Below are 22,312 nucleotides of genomic sequence, written 5' to 3' on the forward strand. Positions count from 1 at the left end.
CCCAGCACAGAGCTCAAACTCAAGAACCATGAGATCATGACCTGAGCCAAAATCGAGTCGGGCACTTAACCAACTAAGCCACCCAGCGCCCCTCAATCATTTCTTTAAATCTTGACCATTCCTATCCCTGTCCAGACCACCATCATCAAATGCATGAACCACCTTTTCCCCAACTTCCAGCTTCAATGTTTGACACTTCATTCTCCAATTTCCAACAACTTACCACAATAACGTCAATTAAACCCAAATACTACTATGGCTTATACTAACCCAGCTTCTGTCAGCATCTCTGACTTCTACTCTGCATTTCACTTTAATAAGCTTCAGTCACATGGTCTTCTCTGCTCTTCAGAGAGTACAAGTTCACAATGGTTTCAGGGCCTAAGTGCTGTTACTTCAGCCTGTGACATATTCCCCCGACCCCCAACTCCTAAGCTCCCACCTATACCCCAAGCAATCACTCATCTGCTTTCTCTCATCACAGATTAGTTTTGGGGCCTGTACTAAAATTTCATACAAATGGAATCATTTACACTCTTTTTTATGACTGGCTTCTTTAGCCCAGCATATTTTGAGTGATCCACATTTCTTGTTACATGTATCAATAGTCTTTTTTTTATTCATGACTTCTTTTTGAAATAAGAAAAATCACATTTTGAATACCCTACGCAAGACTGATATTTTAACCTACTGTAACAACAATCAAATATAAGGCTATCACACTCTCCAATATCTGTCATGCTCTGTCTTAACTCCAGCTCTCCTATATGCTTTATTTCTACAAAACTATACTTCCTAGTCTTAAAAGTTAAGCTCCCTGCAAAAACTCTTGCCCACTCTGGCATATTTTCCCCATTAGGTCTCAAAAATATTTCTACTTTTTCTACCCTTCCCTTTAATAATCTTTTTTAATGTTTTATTTATTTCTGAGAGAGAGAGAGACACAGAATCTGAAGCAGGCTCCAGGCTCTGAGCTAGCTGTCAGCACAGAGCCCGATGGCGGGGCTCAAACCCACGAACTGTGAGATCATGACCTGAACCGAAGTTGGACGCTTAACTGATTGAGCCACCCAGACACCCTATCTACCCTTCCCTTTAAACTCTGAAACTTCTCTTTGCCACAAAGGGCTGTCACATAATATATGTTTAGAATTATGTATCATAAAATCTACTAGTATTTTCAGTTGAAACTAAGCAATGTAGGACAGAAATTAAAAACATGGATTCTGGAGCCAGATAGCTAAGGTTTGAATCATACCTCTTCCACTGTGTGTGACTTCGATCAAGTTATTTAACATTTCTGTGCCTCATCTATAAAATGAGGGGAGTAGTCCCTACCTTAGAGAGTTTCCTTGAGGTTTAATATATGTACTCTGCTTTGAACAAAGCCTGGCATGTGAGAGCTAGTTAAGTATGGTAACAATGAAAATTGAGAATCAAAAAAACAAACAGAAAAACAACTTAAGGTAGATTTGACTGGGATGGGGCAGGAAGGAGTCTTACGGAGGCAGTACTCATGTTCTTTAACATGATATAGGTGATATTTTTGTAAGTAAAGAATCCATCAAGCAGAGCACTGTACAGTATATGTCTCAAAAAAAAAAAAAAAAACCATAGGACTTGGGTAACACTCACATAGCTTGGCCTAATTCTAGTCCCTTTTCACAGAATCAAGTCAAAGGCTTAACTATAACTAAAATAACATAAGTAGTAAATGAAATGTCAAAGGTGAAAAAACATGTATTTTTCTTAGGAAAATTGCCAAAAAAAAAAAGTTCTGAAAGTTGTGGCAAATAAGAGGCAAGCCTGAAATTCATTTGCTGTTCATGGACTATACCAAAACATGTACTCATCTGAGGTGGGCATAAAGGAGAGACCATAGACATGTGAAAGAACTTCAGGAAATATCCAGTGAACTACCACACCCACAATTTGGATGATGGGAACTGCCCCTTTCAAAAATAGTGGACTTTTAACATGTCCTACTAGCTCTTAAACTTTCTGTCTAACCTTGAAGGGCCTTAAAGATCTTGCTCTATGTTAACTTTATTTTCCATTCCTACCTTATATTCACCCTTCACTCTGGTAAGGGCCCTTTCCTCACTGCCACAAAAACATGCCTCAATTCCTTCTCCCCTTGATGCTTTTCTCAGTTACATTTTTCACTTTTCCTAGGAAAACTTTCTCTACTTTTCATCAAGCTGTGTCTGCCATCTTTCAAGTCCCTATTCCAAAAAACCTTTACCACATCCTGCACTGGAAAGCCCACTTGGAATTAGGAGTTAAAACCCAAAATTCTAAGTTTAGGTTTCCACTGTCTATGTTGTCTTTTGCAAGTAGCTCCAAGGAAGGCTGCCATTTAATAATGTAGCTCTCAGTGATACTTTTAGTGACAAATGAGGAAACTGAGGTTCAGGGAAGTGTCTGACAGTACCAACACACAAATCGTTCTCAAATATTTGTTAAGTGAATAAAAGAAACTGACTCATCCAAGTTTTTTCCATACTCATAACCACTGCAATATTAAGGAACCATATTGCCCAACTTAACACCTCATTATATATTAATTTGTACTACTATGCATTGTTTCATATTGGTTAGTTGCCCCCAGATGGTGATCTTCTTAAAGACAGAGCCCCTCTATTTAGGCTTTGCACTACTGAGTATCATAGCACAGTGACAAAGTGGAGAGTCACATAGGATCATGAATGTGAAATATTCTTGAAAATAAAACATTGAGTATCTTTTTTTTTAATGTTTTAGTTATTTCTGCGAGAGAGAAAGAGACAGATAGACAGCATAAGCAGGGGAGGTCAGAGAGAGAGGGAAACAGAGAATCTGAAGTAGGCTCCAGGCTCCAACCTAGCTGTCAGCACAGAGCCTGATGTGGGGCTCAAACCCACAAACCATGAGATCATGACCTGAGCCGAAGTCAGACGCCCAACCGAGCCACCCAGGCTCCCCAAAAACATTGAGTATCTTTAGTATTATGTACTCAATAAATATTTTTTTCAGTTAGGTGAATCTACCACTAACATTATTAATCCTATTTATGATTCTCTCCTTTTATGGACTATTATACCAAGAGTCCATGTTTTAACTGCACAATACTTAGATTCTTTAATTCACTGTGGCTGTATCTTGTGATCAATAGTAGTTCCTAATCTCCAATGCCCCTACAAATTTAAATCCACTTTCTACCAGTCGGCAATAATCTTGTTCCTAAAAAAATAAATAAATAAACTGCACTTTTCACATGTTCCCCATGTATCAAGAGCAACAAAGCATTTATCCCTGTTTAAACTTTCAAAAGATCATAGTTCTCTTTATTCCTGTAGAATACATCATTACATAAACAAAAGGCTTTTTTCTCTGCTCTCTCAAAGATTAGATGTTAAAAATCCCCATGTTCCAGGGACCTCCCACTTAGAAAAACCATAGGCATCCCTCTCCAGCCTTTATTTTTCATTCTCCTATTTAATACAATCATTTAGTAAAATTATGTCCCAAATAGTTACTATGTACCAGGCATGCACAAGTTATTGTCCGAGAAGACACCAATAAAAAAGTGTAGTACCGGTCTTCAAAAAACTTATAATTTAGTAAAGTGACATATGCAAAAAGAAAAGAATTATACTACAATGTGATTAGAGTTAAAAATGGGGGGTTATTATAATTATACATTTTATATGTGTGTGTGTGTATACACACATACACATACATGCGTATGAACAATGAAAGTATTAAAAAAGAAAAAAAGGAGTGCCCAAACCTATCTGAAAATATCAAACTCAGCGAAGGTTTTACAGACATGATTCTCCAACTGATTCTTTGCCAGACAGACAGACATACCAAAGAAAGGCATTTCAGGCCAAAGGAACAGCAAGTGTAAACATACACAGACATTACAAAATATGGTACTATTCCTTACTGAAAGAGACTAATACTGTGAGGCAGAAAAAGGAAGTGGGGGCCAAATTATAAATGGTTTCCTAGGCTACTCTAAAAAGTTTATATTTTATTCGGTAGGAAAAATGGAGTCAAAGAAGAATTATGATCAAAGATATAAAAATCAGATTTGTGCTTAGAAAGAGGACTCTTTCAGCCAAGAGGAAGATGTATTAGAAGAGGGTAAACTGGAGATGGAGAGAAAATTCACATTGCCTTCTCAGTCAAGACATGATCAACATCCAATGAAGTAAGTGGTAAAGGGGAATGCGGAAGCAGAAAAAGCAGATATCCTCAGGGCTTGGCGACTAAACTGTGCTAGTAGAGGAACACACTGGCGAGATGGTTTTCAGGTTTTTAGTTTGAAACTATGTACTCCAAGCAGAGAGTACAAAAGCACAAACTGTGAAAGAGAAAGAAGGCAGGATGAATAAGCTCTATTAGACATGGTATGTTTCAGGTGTCTGCAAATAGCCAGGTAAAGATGTGAACACCAACCAGCTGAGAAAAAGGTCTGAAATTTTTAAAAAGAGAGACATGAAGCAGAAATAAAGATTTTAAAGTGAACCTAAGAATAAGGTTTTAAGTCATGTACAGGAATGAAACTATCTAGGTAGAATATTCAGGGTAAGGAGAAAAGAGAACCACCAACAAAACCCTAGGATTGAAACACAGACAAGAGAAGAACCTAAAAAAGAGAGTAAGAACTACAGCCTCAGAGGAAAAGTAAGAAATTTAAAGAGCTACAAGTAGTAGTGAGATAAAGATGGATTTAGAATTCAGTGAAGATAAAAATGTTTCCCTACTACTCTCCAGTTTTTCCTTTTTAAAAAAAACATAATTGTTCATTCATACCTGGTAAGGATAGGTACCATGTCCTGCCCACTGCCATGTTCCTTTTCCCACTGCTCCAGCAGGGTAGTGAGCTCAGCTTTGGAGTCCACATGCACCGCTACTGTAGTCATGGCTTGGCCTAAGGAATCAAAAATTTAATAACACATGAATACAGGCAAATAAACCAGACATACTTCCTATAGTGAGAAAGGAGAAAAGAGATGAGCAAGCAACAAAAACTTAACTCTGAGCCCCCTCAGATAATTTTATTTGTGGTATAGTGGTAAACCCAGCACTGGAAGCCGGAATACTCTTCAAGTCCTTTCACCCTCTCCCAACCACTGTTTGCTTGATTATCAAATAAGACAAACTGGATCAAAATTATGATTCTTACCTTTCTAGGATCAGGAACCCATTTTGGGAATCAGACAAAAAGCTGGGGTCCCTTTCTCCACTCAAAAAAATGCATATACCTAAATACCACACATACAAAAATCCCTAGACTACATCTCTGAGGTCCAAAACTTTGAAGCCATATATTTTAAGTTTATTTTGAGAGAGAACAAGAGATAACACGTGTGCACAAGCAGGGGAGGGAAAGAGGGAGAGAGAGAATCCCAAGCAGGCTCCACACTATCAGTGCAGAGCCCGATGTGGGGCTCAATCTCATGAACCATGAGATCATGACCTGAGTTGAAATCAAGTCAGACACTTAACTAAGCCACCCAGGGTCCCTGAAGCTACTTTTTTTTAAATAGAAAACGTAGCAAAAACCACTCCCCAAAATATTTTGCTCTTGTAAGTCTTTGTAAGTCTTGTAAGTTCTATGAAAGATAAATAATACATTTCTGTCAATTCTTAACAAAAGGCCAAGAATTAAAGTATATCATTACCAACATGAAAGTTGAGGAGGAGCATTATAAACCCATTTGTCCTTCAGGCTTCTTACTCTCTCCCAGCTGATTTCCTAGAAGGAGCATGAGAGGATGGAGAGAGGCAGAGAAGTTGGTGGTTGAGTGGTCAGCCCACAGATACAGAAGGACACAGAGCTGAGACAAGCTTTAACGGAGATGCCATGAGACATCCACATAAGGAAGACAGATTTATTTATAAGGGGCACCAAAAGGGATAAAGGAAACTCAAATATTTAGATGGTCTACAGACCAACTTCTTTGCCAAAGTAGTCTTAAGATCAAAATGTCAGGCTTTCCCTGCAAAATTTGTATTTTTACAGAAATAGCAACCATTCTATAAAAACACTTTAACACTAGAAAGGGATTACTATCTGACCTAGAATTATTATTAACTCTTCTGAAGATATCTACCATAAGACCAAAGAAAATACATGTGAAAAATACCACCAATTCTCTAGAAGGTAAATATTTGTGGGGTGCCTCACTGGCTCAGTCAGAGGAGCATGTGAATCTTGATCTCAGGGTCGTGAGTTGGAGCCCCACATTGGATGAAGAGATTAAACTTTTTTAAAACTTTAAAAAATAAAATAAAACGTAAATATTTTTAATAAAGTAGCAGCATTTCTAACAGTACACTGTGATTCATATCACCAAAGGAGACTATTTCCAAACAAAATTTTTTTTAATTTTTTAACATTTTCTTTTTTGAGAGACCAAGAGAGACAGAGCACGGGCAGAGGGGCAGAAAGAGAAGGGGACACAGAATCCGAAGCAGGATCCAGGCTCTGAGCTGTCAGCACAGAGCCCAACGTGGGGCTCAAACCTATGAACCGTGAGATCGTGACCTGAGCCAAAGTCCATCGACACTTAACCGACCGAGCCACCCAAGCGCCCTGCCAAACAAAAAAATTTTTTAATTTAAGCCCTCTTTTCTGCAGAGAAGAATCCACATTTTTATTGTTGTTGTTTCTTTTTTTTTACTTGAAGCAGGCTCCAGGCTCCAAGCTGTCAGCACAGAGTATGATGCGGGGCTCAAACAGTGAGATCATGACCTAAGCCAAAGTCAAACACTTAACCAACAGAGCCACCCAGGCACTCCTTGTTTGAACATTTTTATTTTGAGAGATATAACGGGGCTTGAACTCACAAACCATGAGATCATGACCTGAGCTCAAGTCAGAAGCTTAACTGCCTGAGCCACCCAGGTACCCGAAGAATCAACATTTTTAGTCTTTCTGGCCAGCGTCACAAAAAAAGGAAATACTGCAGGTGTGACTAATATGGACCTCTGATTTTAACTGAAGAAAACCTAGGCTATATTTTTTAGTCACCATACACTATGCATTTTTTAAAATATCTGTATTTGGAATGATTTGAGATTTACAAGAAAAATTGCAAAGGTAGTAGAGAGAATTTACATATACCCCTCAACCAGTTCAGTTTCCCTAATCCACCATATTACTTTATAGCAGCACAATTTCAAAATTAAGAAACCCAACATTGAGGGGCACATGGGTGGCTCAACTGGTTAAGCATCAGGGACCTTCAGTTCTATGCATTGGCATATGTGTCTATCTTAGTGCCAGGACTACACTGTTTTAATCACTGTAGCTTTGTAGTAAGTTTTGAAATCAAAAGTGTGAGGGGCACCTGGGTGGCTCAGCTGGTTAAGACCACATTGGGCTCCACACTGAGCATAGAACCTGCTGAAGATTCTCTCTCTCTCCCTCTTCCTGGCTTGTGCTCTTATTCTGAAAGACAGACAGACCCAACATTGGTACTTTATCATTAAATAAACTTAACTTGATTCAGATTTCACCAGGTTTTCCATTCATGTCCTTTTTCTGTTCCAAGATCTCATCCAGGATACCGCATAGTATTTAGTTGTTATGTCTCCCTAGTATACTCTGGTCTACAACAGTTTTTTTAAGTTGTTTCTTGTTTTTTCATGACCTTGACAATCTTGAGGAATACTAGCAATGGGCCTTAGGGGGTGGGGGGAACAAAATAATTTACACCAATTTTTTTCAACAGTAAAATTTTATGATGAAGATCTAAAAACTGGGAAAAGCAGCAACAGCAAAATTAATCTCTTAAGACACATCCCGAAAGTGTTAAGAGAAAGATGGCTTTCCTAGTGAACTCTAACAAACATTTAGAGAAAACTAACATCAATCCTCAAATCCTTTCACAACAAACAAAAGATACTTGCTAATCCATTCCATGAAGCCAGCATTACCTTTATGCCAAAACCATATAAAGCCATCACAAAAAAACTACAAATATCCTTTATCAAAACAGACGCAAAAATCCTCAATAAAAGACTAGCAACACATTAACAGAATTATAGATCATGACCAAGTGGGATTTATTCTAGGAATGCAAAAGTAGTTGAACATACAAAACTCAATGTAATATATTAATAGGATGGGGGGAAAAAAACGCATGCTCATCTGACAGAGAAAAAAATCAGGTAAAATCCATTACCCCTTTTGTGAAAGAAAAGAAAAAAAACAACTGGGAACAGAAAAGAACTTCTTCAACATGGTAAAGAGTATTTAAAAACCCACAGCAGGGCACCTGAGCAGCTCTGTCAATAAGCATCCAACTCTTGATTTCAGCTCAGTTTATAATATCATGGTTCCTGAGTCTGAACCCCATGTCTGGCTCTGCATGGGCAGGGATTCTTGAGATTCTTGCTCTTTCTCCCTCTCTTTCTCTGCCCCTCCCCCGCTCACACTCTCTCTCAAAATAAATAAACTTAAAAAAAAAAAAAACCTACCACTAACATTATACTCAATGGTGAGACTGAAAGTTTTCTCCCTAAAAATCACCAAAAAAAGGATGTCTGCTTTCACACTTACATTAAATGCTGTACTAGAATTCTAGCCAGAGCAATTAGATAAGAAAAAGAAAAAGCATCCAAGTTGGAAAGAAAGAAGTAAAACTATCCTTACTCACATGTAACATAATCTATATATAGAAAATCCTAAAGAATTCACCAAAAAATGCTAATTAAAAAATTTGAGGAAACTTAGAGTACAAGATCAACACAAAAAATCAGTTGTACTGCTACATGCCAGCAACTAACAATCCAAATATGAAATTAAGAAAACAATTTTGGGGCACCTGGGTTAACTCGGTCAGTTAAGCATCTGACACTTGATTTCGGCCAGTCATGATCCCAGAGTCATGGAATCAAGCCCGATTCCCTCTTAAGGCACCTGGGTGGTTCAGGTGGTTAAGAATCTGACTTCATCTCAGGTCATGATCTTATGATTCAAGTCTGAGCCTCACATCAGGCTCTCTGCTATCAGCATGGAGCCCTCCTCGGGATCCTCTGTCCCACTTTCTCTGCCCTCTCCCACTTGCTCTTTCTCTCAAAAATGAATAAACATTTTTTTAATTTCATTTATAATAGCACCAAAAATAACAAAATATTAAGGAATAAGTTTAACTCCAAAAAGCACAAGACTTATACACTGAAAACTACAACATATTGCTGGAATAAATTAGAGAAAATTCAAATACATGAAGACACCCTATGTTCACATTATTAGAAGATTTAATATTGCTAAGACAGCAATACTCTCCAAAGTGGTCAACAGCCAATGCAATCCCTATCAAAATCTTAACCTTTTTTTTTTTTGTAAAAATGGAAACACTGACAACCAAAACTATCTTTTTTTTTTTTTTTTAAATGTTTTATTTATTTCTAGAAGAGAGAGAGACAGCGTGAGCAGGGGAGGGTCAGAGAGAGAGGGAGTCACAGACTCTGAAACAGGCTCCAGGCTCTGAGCTGGCAGTCAGCACAGAGCCCGACGCGGGGCTCAAACCCACGAACTGTGAGATCATGACCTAAGCGAAAGTCGGACGCTTAACCGACTAAGCCACCCAGGCGCCCCCAAAACTATCTTTAAAAGAAAATTAGAGGATTCGCATTTCTGATTTCATTTATTTATTTATTTTAATCGGGGAGAGCGCGCACACAGCGCACACATCCAAGCAGGGGAGAAGGGCATTGAGAGAGAATCCTAAGCAGGCTCTATGCTCAGCGCAGAGCCCAACGCAGGGCTTGATTCCACAACCCTGGGATCATGACCTGAGCCAAAATCAAGAGTAGATGCTCAACCAACTGAGCCACCCAGGTGCCCCTCACACTTCTAATTTCAAAACTTACTACAAAGCTACAGCGATCAAAATAGTATGGTACTGGCACTAAAACAGACATATACACCAATGCAACAGAACTGAGAATCCAGAAATAAAAAATTCACATTTATAATCAACTAATTTTCAACAAGTATGCCAGATCATTCAATAGGAAAAGAATTTATTGAAAGACCAGTAGACCATTAATAGAAAGACTAATAGTGTTGAGACAACTGGATATCCACGTGCAAAAGAATAAGGTTGAATCCTTGATTCATACCATCTACAAAAATTAACTCAAAATGGATCAAAAACCTAAAAGTGGAAGCTTAAACTATTAAACTCTTAGAAGTACACATAAAGGTAAATCTTCATGGCCCTGAAACTGGCAAGGGATTTTTATTTATGACACCAAAAGCATAAGCAACAAAAGAACAAACATATAAACTGGACTTCAATGTTTAAAACTTTTGTGCATCAAGGCATCAAGGGACATTATCAAGAAAATGAAAAGATGACCCATGAAATGGACAAAATATCCGCAAATCATATATCTGATAAGGATCAACTATCCAGAATATATAAATAAAACTCCTACAATTCAACAACAACAAAAAAAACCTGATTTAAAACAGGCAGAGAACCTGAATGGGCACTTCTCCAAAAGATGCTCTATGTCATAAGCCATCAGAGAAATGAAAATCAAAACCACAACAAGATACCACTTACACCTACTAAAATGAGTAGAACCAAAAAAAAAAAAAAAATCAGAAAATAATGAGCATAGGGATACCTGGGTGGCTCAGTCAGATAAGTGTCCAACTCTTGATTTCGACTCAGCTCATTATTCTCCCAGTTTGTGGGATGGAGCCCTGCATTAGGCTCTGCGCTGACAGCACAGAGCCTGCTTGGGATTCTCTCTCTCCCTCTCTCTACCCCTCCCACTCATGCACACATGCTCTCTCTCAAAATAAACATTTAAAAAAAGAAGAAAATAGTGAGCACAGGCAAGGTTATAGAGAAAATGGAAAGCACACTGCTGGTGGGAACAAAGAATGGCATTACAGCTATGAAAAACAGTTTGGTGCCTCCTCAAAAAGTTTTTTAGAAAGTTAAACAGAGAATTACCACATGACCCAGCAATTCCACAGTAAGGCATATACACAGAAGAACTGAAAAAGATATTTGAAGAAATATTTGTACACAAATGTTCAAAGTTAGCATATTCACAATAACCAAAAGGTGGAAACGATAGCCAAAAGATGTCCATCAAAGGATGAGTGAATAAACAAAATGTTACAATCATAGAATGCAATATTACTCAGCCACAGAAAGAAATGAAGTACTGATACATACTAGAGCTGTAAAAGAAAACTGAAATGTTCAGGGCACCTAGGTGGTTCAGTGGGTTAAGCATTCAACTCTTGATTTCAGCTCAGGTCATGATCTCACAGTTCATGAGATAAGCCCCGCATCAGGCTCCATGCTGATGGTGCGGAGCCTGCTTGGGATTCTCTCTCTCCCCCCACTCACTCTCAAACTAACTAAATAAAATTTTAAAAAAATTGAAAATACACTAAGTGAAAGAAGCCAGACATAATTACACATTTTATGATTCTATTTACACAAAACATTCAGAATAGGTAAATCCATCAGAAACCTGCCTACTGGTTGCCAGGGGCTTGGGATAGGGGGAACATATAGTACTATCTAATGAAAATGGGGTGATGAAAACGTCTTGAAACTAAAAGACATTGTAATGGTTGCACAACATTGTTAGTCTACTAAATGCCACTGAATTGAACACTATAAAATGGTTAGTGGTCAATTTATGGTCTGTGAATTTGACCACAATTTTTTTTAAGTGGAAAAAAAAAGATCAGGAGGTAATGCCGCTTGTTAACTTAAGAGATCAACATAGAACATATAAAGGCAAAGTTTAAGGAAAATATTACATTTAATGAAGGTCAACATAAGGGGCACCTGGGTGATTCAGTTATCAAGCATCTGACTTTGGCTCAGGTCATATCTTGTGGTTCAAGGGTTCGAGTCTCACATCAGGCTGCCGACTCTCAGCACAGAACCCACTTCAGTCAGATCCTGTCTCCCTCGATCTTAGCCCTTCCCTGGCTCGCACTCACTCTCCTCTCTCAAAAATAAACATTAAAAAACAAAATAAAATTAATGAGGCGCCTGGGTGGCTCAGTCATTTGGGTGTCTGACTTCAGCTCAGGTCATGATCTCACAGTTCGTGGGTTCGAGCCCCGTGTTGGGCTCTGTGCTGACAGCTAGCTCAGAGCCTGGAGCCTTTTTCAGATTCTGTGTCTCCCTCTCTCTCTGACCCTCCCCTGCTCATGCTGTCTCTCTCTTTCAGAAATAAAATTTTTAAAATAATTTAAAAAAATAAACATTTTAAAATTTTTTCAATAAAATAAAAACTTAAAAAGAAAAAGGTCAACTCAAGGGAACTGAAATACTAAAATTTTAGAGTTCAATTTAGAAACACATATATTCTTTTAGCATCATTTTCAAATTTTCCATTTAATTATGTTTATGAATAACCGTAACTCTGGAAATAACTTTCATTTGCCCAGGCAAAACTTAAACTTGTAACAGACTAAAATCATATTGGGGTGCCTGGGTGGCTCACTTGATTGAGTGTCCAGCTTCAGCTCAGGTCACGATCTCACAGTTTGAGAGTTCGAACCCTGCATTGGGCTTTGTGCTGACAGCCTGGAGCCCACTTTGGATTCTGTGACCCCCTCTCTCTGTCCTTCCCCTCCTCTCAAAAATAAGCATTAAAAATAATATCAATAACTCATCTTATTATCAACGAAAGACTATCAATATAAAATGCTAAAGTTGCAGTCATCTTGTTACGCACAGGACAGTGAAGGTACATTATTCAATTCACCATGTTTTAAACCGAGCTCTTCAAGTGGTATACAGAATTTATGGCCTATCCAAGAGTGACACAATAGTTACCATTTACTTAATATTAATATGGGACAGACATTTGACTAATTTCTAATATTATTCTGAATTTTCATAACCACCCTACCTTTTTTTTTTTTTTTAACAGATAATAAAATGGGCTCAGAGAAGTCCCAAGGACCAATTAGTTGGTACTTGGTGGAAAAGGATTTCAAGCATTCATATGTTAACTCTGCAGATATACACGTGAGGTGAGATCTTGGGTCAAGTTATTTAACTTCTCCAAATCTCAATTTCCTTATCTGTGAAGTGGAAACGGTTGTTGTCAGGGTTAAATGGTAATACCGTCCATGCAATGAAATAAAATAAAGGCCCACAAAAAATATGTGGAATGTCCTAAACCTAAAGGTTGCCTGCCAAAGAATTTAGGGATGATGTGTCCGCAACTAACTTCCAAATGGTTCCACAAAATAAGAAACATACACCACACCTATAGACAAAATATAACAAAATATTAGCAATCACTGAATCAGGATGGATAAACAATCGTTTGAAATTCTTCATAAAAGTTAAAAAAAATTAAGGATTTCCTTTACTAATTCAAACCAACTCTCAAATAAATGTCAAATGAAAAAAGCAAAGTGTGCATGCATGCGTGTGTGTGTGTGTGTGTGTGTCCACTCATGCACACACACCTGCCCCTGGAATAAAAGAGCTCTGGAAGAATACACAAGCACCAGATAATATCCATTACTTTTGTGAAGGTAACAGATTTTCTGAGGGATAATGATAAGAAAAAGATTTTTCAGTACAGTTTATTACTCTAGCTCTACCATTTTTCCAATACTTTGTAACGTTTTGTAGCTTTTTAAATCATAAAATCTGTCCTCCCCAAATACCCAATACTTAATGGCCTTATCTGACAGAAACTATACCAAAGCCTAAAATAAAGTCCACGTTATGGACAGATCTTGTAAGGCTAAAATCATGAAACAAATGTCTCAAAGCATTCTTCTTTATTTTTTAAAAAGAGTTTGGAGATACAAGTAAAATTTACCCAATAATAAGGATAACATATAAGATCACATATTAACAATTTTCTATTAGCATCCATAATGACAAAAATAACATGAGGAAATTGATAATAAATCCAACTTCATCCACTCCAAACTATCTTGTGGTTCATTCTACCAGTTTCTTCCTCTATTAAATTTAACTGTACAACAGGAAAACACTGCGCTCAGCAACTACTCAAGAAATTTTGAGCATAAAACTACGTCCTCTATATTCCCTGATTTCTGTATCTATTATGTACTTAACATTCAAAAATATATCACCACTCAAAAGTAAATAATACTGCTATATATAAAAATCTTGACAGCGTCAAGAAAAAAAATACGAAATCAATTCCTAAAAAGTCTTAATATACAAGCTTATGTAAACCTTAAAGGTAAACTTCAGTACACTGGAAAAAGAAAATTACAGGACATTACCAATGAACGCTTCACTCTATACATTAACAAAGCGTTTAGAACAGGAAGATGATGCTAATAATTAAAACGTGTATACTAATTAAAAGGCTCCACTGAAAAGACCGAGTAAAGAAAAACTGAGGCCAATGTGACAGGGACAAAAACAATTCATCTGGAACTCAAAAAGAACCATTATACGCACTCCAAAATTATTCAACAAATTCGAAACCCAAGAGCTAGCACTACAGTAAGAGGAAGTGAGACGGAAACCGTCTAGGAAGAGAAGAGTTAAGCAAATGCCTGTCACCCCAGTTGAAAACGACTATAAACCCCCGGAAATAGGCTCCCGGGAAGCTCGGCTGGCACTCCGAGGTTTGGTTCCAAGCTGTAGGACCCGTACACCTCTCCCTCCACCCCTCCCCTCCAAAATAGGGGTGGGAAGAGTGCCCGGAAAGCTCCGCCCCCCTCGCCCGGCCCGAGAGCCGGGCGGGTGCAAAGGGAGGTGGCACGAGGCCGAGGGAGGGGAGAGCCCGCCCAGGTGACTGGAGCTGGAGGCGGAGACACAGCCAGGGAAGGGGGCCGCCGTACGGCAGGGAAGATGGAGCCCCCCAGCCCGTACGGAACGGAAAATGGGAAGACTAAAAGGAAAAAGGTTGACGAGGGAAAGGGGAGGCCACCCCTCCTCCAGGTAGGGACAAGCACACCCCTGCCCCCCACTCCGGCAGAAGAGTTACTCTCAGGAAGCTTCTTTTGCGGACGGGGAGAAGAACGTGGAGGCCCCGCCCCCGAGCCAAGAATCTAGAGGAGAAAAAGTCCTGTNGCGGCCACAGTTCACACACACCGCCTCAGGTCCCGCACTCACTCTCCCTCACTCACACACAGCGCGACCACAGCTCCAGAGCGGCCCACATATTATGCGTCACTCGCGCGCTACGTGCCGCGCGCGCGCGCGCGCGCGCCCTGACTTGGCGCGAGGCTCGCTGGCAGGGGGCGGGAGGAAAACGCCAGCGCGAAGGAAGAAAAATCGAAGTGCCCCGCGGCCGCCTGGGAAATGAAGTTCCGCTTCTAGGGGCCGGACCCATCAGTCTTGATTGGCGCTTGAGTAGTTCCTCCCCGCGCATTGACTTCTGGGGTTCATAGTTTTTCCGTCTGGACGCGAACTACTGTGTACTCATTGGGTGCCTCAGAAGGCGGAAACGCATCGTGAGGAACCAGCTCCACCCAAGCTAGCGCTACAACCGCTTGACACCTTAGTAACCTTACTCTGCCCTGTATGACCAGAGTGAGATTCTGTTTTATTCTCTCATTTGCCCCAATATACCTAGAGTATACCATTATCTAGGAAAATATTTCCTACAAGCATATCAGAAAGCACAGCACTCATGAAACAGAAGACACTGGTTTTTCTTTGTCTTTCTTTCTGTTCAAGACCTAACCTGTGGGATCAGTATTTATCCTAGGTCTCATGTGAGACAGAGAAAAGGAAAAAATTACGAGTCCATAGATTAAGGCAGGGCCATCTAATTTAATTCCTTTATTTTGCAGCTGGGAAAAGTAAGGCCCAGAGAAAGTGAAATGACTTAACTAGCATCCCACACCCAATTAGTAGTGGAACCAGAACGATTCTGGACTCTGACTCAAGTATCCCTTTTTAGGAACATGAAAAATAGATGTGATTCCACAGCTGAGCAAAATCTCTCCCTAATACGATCCTACCCAGCCTTTCTCAAGGATGGGTAGGATCAAGTTTTTATGTATTGCTATGGAGTCCTCATAGCCAACAATTTCACAAGGGGGATCATGGAACCCAGCAAACCTGCCTGCTGCTGTGTTCAGGTGCCATAACTAGTAAGAAGCTAGCCAGAGCCTGGATACTAGGTCTCTTGATTCCATTCCCCTTTTTCAAGAAAAGAGACCTCCCTCCTCATTTAATTGTGTAACTTGGAGCAGCTGCTCAGACACAAAATTCTAGACTGCAGGATGGCAGCATCACACACTTCTCACCTCTCTGAAATCCTTTTACCTGCAATGACAGCACAGCTCACTTCTCTGTGCTTTTTTTTCTTTCTTTCTTTTATTTATTTCTAGGAGAGAGAGAGCATGAGCAGGGGAGGGTCAGAGAGAGAGGGAGATACAGACTCTGAAATAGGCTCCAGGCTCTGAGCTGGCAGTCAGCACAGAGCCTGACGCGGGGCTCGAACCCACAAACCGTGAGATCATGACCTAAGCGAAAGTCGGACGCTTAACCGACTAAGCCACCCAGGCGCCCCTCTCTGTGCTTCTGGAACTTAGCCTATATTAGTAATGGCCACTACCATTTCCTTTGACTTTAGAGCAGGCTCAGTTCTGAGCCAAGTGTTTAACCCACACTTTTTCATATAACCTTCACTACCACCCCACAGGGTAGATGTGGTTAACCACCTATACAGATGAGAAATCTGAGCCCAGAGAGGTGGCCCAAGGAACGGGGCCCAGGTTTGTGCATCCAGAGGCTGCACTCACAACTTTCCTCTACTCATCCTCCAGCACTCCTTCAACTGACTTTCTTGCTGTGCCTCCCTGAGTCATGAACCCAAAATGCATGAGGTTGGCGCATTTAAGCCTTAGATACCCTCCCTCTGTCCATGGTCTAGGTAACACAGCTGTGATTCCCTCACTGGCTGGGGACCTGCAAGAGCCCTTATGAGAACCCAGGGTCCCACTCACCTGCTCCTTGTGCAGCCTCAGTCTGCCACCAGATGGCAGTGCTCCCCTTCAGAAGCTCAGGCTGGGGCCCTGGGTCAATTTAAAGGGCATCATAAAGGGACTTTGGAAAAGCCAGGACCCAGGAGGCTGGGGAAGCAGAGCAGGAGCTATACATGGCCTGTAGAGTGGTTCCCTCTAAAACCTTTCCTCCATAATGCCTGCAGCCTCACTACCCCAGCCAACACACACACACACACACACACACACACAGAGCCACACAATTGATGGCACTCCCAAACTCCCACTCTGGGAAGGGGAGGGGAGAGCACCCTAGTTTTCCAGGCTGCATACGCATTCCAAGCATATTCACTGATACATTTCACAGCACAGGAATGTGTGCCAGATACACAAGCATCCACACCAATGTATTGGCACCAGACCTCACAGACAATGTTTTGACATCTAAGCACATGCAAGCACAAATACGCAGATAGTCCAGGCCCACACACCTGGCTTGGTCCAGCACATTGCCCTGAATTACTGGAAAGAGATTCCTTAGCCTCTTTGGAAGAACATCTCTGGACTGTCTTCCCCTGCTCTGCCTGTGCTGAACTTCTCCCTATGGTGTACCTCAGAAACAGCAGCCACCATCCAAAAGTCATGCTTACAGGCCTGCCTGGTGGCAGATAAAGGGCAAGAGCAGCCCATCTCTGGCCCCAATATCATGTTCTACCTGCCCTCACCTCTAAGCATGCCCATGTACTGAAGTAGGAAAATCAATAGCACCAAGTTCTCTGAGCCTCAGGATGCTCGACCCCTTTCTACCACCCCTTCTCTCCAGTCACCTACTTCCAGACTCACCAGATCTGGGTGTTCTCACCAGCCTATCCCCACAATGGTGCCACTGCATTTCCTAGGCCTCCTCCTAAAACTCCTTGGGGCCACAAGATGAAGCCACCTATCCCACATCCACCCCTGCTCCACTGTTGGCTGAACAAGACTGCTACTGCAAGTGTCCAAGTGTCACAGGAGCCACCATGGGAAAGTTTAGGGTCTACAGGCTTTAAGGGTCCCCATCTGGACAAAGAGGGAATTCTAGTCATTCATTTGGTGACTTCCTCCTGCCTGGGGACCTTGGCAGCCCTCTAACAAAATGGAACACTACCCCATTGCCCATGAGGTATGCAAAACAACCACTCCTATATGACAGCATCCACATCCACCCCCCTTTTGTTTTACAGAGGGAAAAAATGAGACTCCACAAAGACAAATTTGAGCCCCACCTTGTCCAGTGGCCACAGTAGCTGTGATCTCCAGAAGTCAGTCCCTGCCTCCTATTCCCACAGATACAGCTTCATAGAGGAGTCTGAGGCTCACGTGAAAATGAAGCAGTGACCATCATCCCCAGCCCCACCCCAGCTCCCACCTACCAGGGTCTCAACAAGATTAAGGAGTCTTAATTGCATGGGAAGAGCCCCATGCAATCTTTAGGATATGCTTGTTGTTGTTGTTGTTTTAATATTTTTCATCTGATATGAAAAGTTAACTGGTCATCCTGGGGCACCTGGGTGTCTCAGTGGGTAAAGCATCCAACTCTTGATTTTGGCTCATATCATGATCTCATGGTTCATGGGATTGAGTCCTGTGTCATGCTCTGCACTGACAGCATGGAGCCTGCTTGGGATTCTATCTCTCCCTCTCTCTCGCAAGCACTCTCTCACTCTTTCTTATCAAAATAAATAAACATTTTTAAAAAGTGAACTGGTCATCTTACATTTTATCTGGCAACCCCACCTCAGAACCACTGCTCAGCCCTGGACCCCAAGGACTCCCTATGTGTGGTCCCCAGAGCCTCTCTTAAATCATCTGCAAAATAGTTAGAAGCAAATCAGAACAGCTGTCTCCCAAAGGGTATCATTAGACAGGAGAAGCCGTCAAGGCTCCTTTAGCCACAACCTGATCATGTGAGTGATATTAGGCTCAAATTATTCCCATCCACCCTACTCTCTTTAACCCTATCGCTTGTAATCAAGATTTAGAAAATAGTTTTTCCTATTTATTGGGAAGAGTTTGCAGAAGGAGATAGGTCAGCAGTTGAGTCCTGCATGGGAAGAAAATAGACCTGCATCCTATTACTGGTGTTCCCATTTACCAGCTGTGGAACCCTGGCCTAATCACTTCACCTCTTGAACTTCAGTTTCCTTGGCTGGAAAGCAGAAATAACATCTTTCTAGCATTGAGGATTAAGTGTGATAATGCATGTAAAATGCTTGGCTTGAGGCCTACCACACATTAAGTGCTAGAGAAGTGGTGACTCTTCCTATTTTGATTATTCTTGGTCTACTGCTGTCCCTGTTGAAGTTCTTCAGCTGGTTTCTCTTTGCCCCCAGGACTGCCTGCTAGGAGAGCTCAGATTTTCCTCATTTAAATGAGAAATGAGCTCCTCACCAGAAAAAAATCCTAGGGCACATTTGCAGAAGTGCTGGGAAGTAGCTGAGGAACCACCCTGGGGGAATCACCTGTCCACTCTCTGTCCCAGCCCAGAACTGAAAATTGCATGGCTTAAGGAAATCTGCTTCTAAGCCTCCCCATGCTACCATTTAACAAAGGTGAAAGCAGTCAAGGCCAAGGAGCCCCTTCAATGTGAAGCCAGACATGTCACCTTCCCAAACCAGCCTAACAACTCTACCTCCCTGCTGGGATGAAGCCTGCATCTAGAACCCTTGCCCAGAGCATGCTTGGTTCTTTCCATAGGTCCTCTGGCAGGATGGTGATGTCACAATCAAAGTAGAGGGCAGAGGGGGTGGCCAGAGAAGATATACCCTGAGCTACCCTCACAGTGGACCCACCCAGCACAAACAAGGGCTGCAGCATGAAGACGGCCAACCTCTGCCTTCCAGGTACCCACAAGACCTGTCAGATGACACAGCCTGGCTGCCAATTAGCATCGCTGCTGACTCCTGGGGCCTGTCCTTTCCAGAGGCTATGCTTCAGGTAAGAGGGTGGGGAACAGGTGCATGGAAGGTAAAGAGAGGGTACTCCCAGCCTCTTTTGCCTCAGGTTCCTGGAATCATAAATTCTTCCAGGAGAAACCACAGTGGAATCAGAACTGGAGAGAAAAGACCTTGGATTTTTGGCAATACCTTTCTGTGACCACAAAACCTTCCTATGGAATTCAGGGAGCTCAGTCCTGACCTATTTGAAGGTACTCTGGAGACCTCAGGGGCAGACCCTGATGAAGACTCAGGTCACATAAAACTTCTATCAGACCTTTTACTTTGAAAAGCCTAGAGAAGATTGGCTTTGTGTAACAGAAGGAGGCTGGTCTGACTTCCCATTCAGAGCCCAGAGATCCACCATCACCATCACTTGAAGTAACCACCACCTCCTGCCCCTCCCTAAACCTCACTGCAATGGGCCTGAACCTCTGAGACATATTGCCAGAGTAGCCAGGAATATCCAGCTAGGCCTGGGAGTTGAAGTCATGAAGGAAAGGTATTTCTAAGTGTAGAAGATGTCCTGGGCTCTTACCATGAGGAGTTCCTATTCATATCCTCAGAGTTGGGGGTGTCTCTCCATGAAAAGTCACATGATGTTTCTGGGGAAGCCCCTCTGCCTGCCAAGCTCTTGCTTCATCTGGTCCAAACTTGTCACAAGATGGCCTTTTATGAAGTCACACAGCTGGCTGCCTCCCCACAGGACCAGGGACCAGGACAACCAGGGATTAGTGGAAATGACTTGGGGGCTTCAGAAGTGGCATTTGGACTCTGGAGAGAGGTGTGGGGTTTGGAGGGGCTCAGGTTGTAAAGCACGAGGGGGTCAGTCAGAGACCTGGGGATGAGGACAGCTTCTCAGATCTTGGTCACTGCAGGGAGGTAAGAACAGCAGGAGCCTGGGTCTGTGGTCTGTGATTTTTGGCCATTGTCCTGTCTCTTGAGACCCAGAGGAAGAAGGTGACTAGAGGGCCCCACCCCAATTGAATACATATAAAAGTTCTGATCACTGATGTTCTGGATGTTCCATGACAAAGAGAGGTTAAGACCTCTGAGCTGGGGACTCAATCTTCCCCTCCGTGCAATCCATCGACTGGCATTCACTTGTGGTTGACTATTCCACCTATTTCCTGGGCCAAGCACATGTTCTCAAATTCTGCTGCATTGGTAAACAGTCCTGTTGGCCTTGGGGTGCCCTCACCTGCTGGACTGCTCAGAGGAAGAAAAGGGTTAGGAGAAGAAATGGGAATACCCAGAACTCACTCCCTCCAGAGTATAGAAATTTCCACCACAAGAGAAGCCAACCCAGAAAAGAAAAAAGGAGGGAGAAGAAAGTTTCACTACATATTGTATTGAAAGTCAGCCACTGTTGTGGAAGGTCACAGTTTGTATGTGGGGGTTCAGGAAAACCACTTGATTGAAGACTTGTTTTAAAAAAAATCTGTATTTATTTTTGAGAGAGAGAAAGAGACAGAGCACAAGCGGGGGAGAGAGGCAGAGAGAGAGAGACACAGACTCTAGATTCCAAGATGCTAGCACAGAACTCAATGCAGGGCTCAAACCTATGAACCTTGAGATACTGGCCTGAGCCAACGTCAGATGCTTAACTGACTGAGCCACCCAGGCGGTCCTGAAGACTTGTTTTAAAAACAAATCAATAGGGGCACCCTGATGGCTCAGTCGGTTGAGCCTCCGACTTTTGGCTCAGGTCATGATCTCACAGCTTGTGAGTTCAAGTCCCACATCAGGCTCTGTGCTGACAGCCCAGAGCCTCAAGCCTGCTTTGGATTCTGTGTCTCCCTCTCTCTCTGCCCCTCCCCCACTCACTCTCTGTCTCTCTCTCTCTCTCAAAAAAAAATCAATTAAAAATATTTTCTGTGAAGTTAAGGATTCCTGAGTTTCAGCTCTATGCCTAGCCTTGTATCCTGTGTCCCCTGGGCTGAGGAGGATGCAGCACAGGATGGAGATGACATGTCCTGCCCTCAAGAGCCCACAGTCTAGGGGCTGAGTGACTGTGCCCAGCTGCCCTCCTTAAAGAGAAAGCTATGGCCCATGAAGTGGTGGGGCAGCCTGCAATCCATAGGGCCCTGCCTCCCAGGCAGGTCTCTACATTTACCTGAAGGTAAGAACAGACTAGAATCGTGAGGGTTTTTGACATTAAAGCCAAGGCAGCGTCACACTGCCTCTCAGGGACTGCAGTTCTGGGTCTTGGGGTCATTCATTCTGTTAAGAGTGGCCCTCCCCGATGTGGCTCCTCTCTTGGCCATTTTTGTTGCAGCATTGAAGCCATGCCTTCACAGAGGGCCTTCTGTCTACTCTATGGAGTCTGCAAATGTGCTGTGGGGACAGGCCTGGCTGGCCTAAGGGGTAAAAGACTAGA

General features: G+C 42.0%; 1 protein-coding gene across 2 annotated transcripts in view; it reads right to left on the reverse strand.

Moving 5' to 3' along the window:
- Positions 1-20,528, reverse strand: part of DCAF1 (DDB1 and CUL4 associated factor 1) — an 84,530-nt gene extending 64,002 nt beyond the window's left edge. The window contains exons 1-2 of one of the 2 annotated variants that reach the window (XM_077763372.1): positions 20,471-20,528; positions 4,804-4,921 (exon numbers count right to left, since the gene is read on the reverse strand). In XM_077763372.1, the coding sequence (XP_077619498.1) occupies positions 4,804-4,913 (110 nt within the window). In that variant the 5' untranslated portion in view covers positions 4,914-4,921; positions 20,471-20,528. The remainder of the gene's footprint in view (positions 1-4,803; positions 4,922-20,470) is intronic. The other variant, XM_077763371.1, reaches the window with a different exon arrangement.
- Between the last annotated feature and the right edge of the window lie 1,784 nt (positions 20,529-22,312).

This window comes from Crocuta crocuta, unplaced genomic scaffold (genome assembly GCF_008692635.1).
Source record: "Crocuta crocuta isolate KB4526 unplaced genomic scaffold, BGI_CrCroc_1.0 scaffold1079, whole genome shotgun sequence".
Lineage (NCBI taxonomy): Eukaryota > Metazoa > Chordata > Mammalia > Carnivora > Hyaenidae > Crocuta > Crocuta crocuta.